The following is a 1,439-nucleotide window of genomic DNA, read 5'->3' on the forward strand; positions in this document are numbered from 1 at the left end:
CTTAGTCTCAGAGGTCTAGAACCCTCCTGACCCAGCTCAGGAAACAGGGAGCATAGCAGAGCTGCCTGTCTGATTGGCAAGCACTGTGAGCAATCTGCTGAGCTCCATCACCATCCTGGAGGCCTGTGCCTCTCATGGGATGTTCCTGTGGGTCAATACTTGGCATGCTTACGGAGGGAAGAAGTGGGTCCTTAGGATGTGAGAGGAGAGGAGTCACCCATGTCCCCTGTGAAAGATGTTATCAGCATCCCGCACATGGACTGAGCCTCCTGGTACTCGGGCAGGGAGTTGACTCCATATAAAAGGCAGATGCTTCTGACAGCACCTCAGTCCATGTGGCTCCTGAGTGACTTGCTCTAGTCCCTGAGCAGGTAAAACGCAGCTCAGGGACCAGGAGAGACTCCTGATGCTGGTGTTGTGGGCAGAGAGAAGCCTGAGTAGAGGACAGTATTGAAGAAACATAAGGAGAAAGGGAGACTTACTAGTAGAAGGGGGTTCTACCGGAAGGGGAAGGTGCGAGGTAGGGGAAAGGAAAGGATGATGGGTGTTTTTTTTTTTGTTTTTTTTTTGAAGTTGCAAGGGATTCCTTTGAATTTATGGAGTTCCTGGGTTGAAATTTTCTACATATTTCTTGTCATTGATTTTGGGAGATAGGGTTTTAAAAATCTGATCAGTATAAAGATTAAATAATGTGAACTCAAAGTTCAATGTTAAATGTCAGGGAGTTACCTTGAGCTAGCTGAACTTAAAATTTCTGTATTGTCTTTTAGCTTCTGCTGAGATGTCCTGTCAACAAAGTCAGCAGCAGTGCCAGCCCCTTCCCCAGTGTCCCCCCAAATGCCCACCCAAGTGTCCCCCCAAGTGTCCAGCCCCCTGCCCACCTCCAGTCTCCTCCTGCTGTGGCCCCAGCTCTGGGGGCTGCTGTAGCTCTGGGGGTGGGGACTGCTGTAGCTCTGGGGTTGGCTGTTGTTGTGGCTTTGGGGGTGGCAGTTGCTGCCTGAGCCACCCCAAACCCCACCGAACTTTCCGACGCCGAACTATTCGACGCCGATACCTCCACCCTGACTGCTGTGACAGTGGCCACCATTCTGGAGGCTCCAGCTGCTGCCACAGCCCTGGGGGCTCTGGCTGCTGCTCTGGGGGCTCCGGCTGCTGCTCTGGGGGCTCCGGCTGCTCTTCTGGGGGCTCCGGCTGCTGTTGACCCATGCCATGAGTAGCACGGAGGAGCAGCATTGGAGGAGCCAAAGTGCCCACGACTGCCCAGTCTGAGACTTCTCTTGTCCCTGTTCCCCATGCAAGGGCTTCTGAAATGCTTTGCGTTCCCCTCTCCTCCTGCCCATGTTCATCCCACTGTGAGGTCTAGAGGTCTAACCTTGGATATTCACTGGTTTGATCCTCCTCTCGGACGAAGTTCAGCTATGAAGCTGTTTTTTTTTTCG

The 1,439-nt window shown here is 52.8% G+C and overlaps 1 protein-coding gene across 1 annotated transcript; it reads left to right on the plus strand.

Moving 5' to 3' along the window:
• Positions 1 to 781: 781 nt before the first annotated feature.
• LOC311613029 (uncharacterized protein) lies at positions 782 to 1,201 on the plus strand (the record flags this gene model as incomplete). The annotated part of the gene is made up of 1 exon (XM_084866513.1): positions 782 to 1,201. One exon carries the CDS (start codon positions 782 to 784, stop codon positions 1,199 to 1,201), a length of 420 nt encoding a protein of 139 aa, XP_084722639.1.
• Positions 1,202 to 1,439: the final 238 nt, after the last annotated feature.

This window comes from Pipistrellus hanaki (assembly GCF_964339955.1).
Source record: "Pipistrellus hanaki genome assembly, chromosome: 18".
Classification (NCBI taxonomy): Eukaryota; Metazoa; Chordata; class Mammalia; order Chiroptera; family Vespertilionidae; genus Pipistrellus; species Pipistrellus hanaki.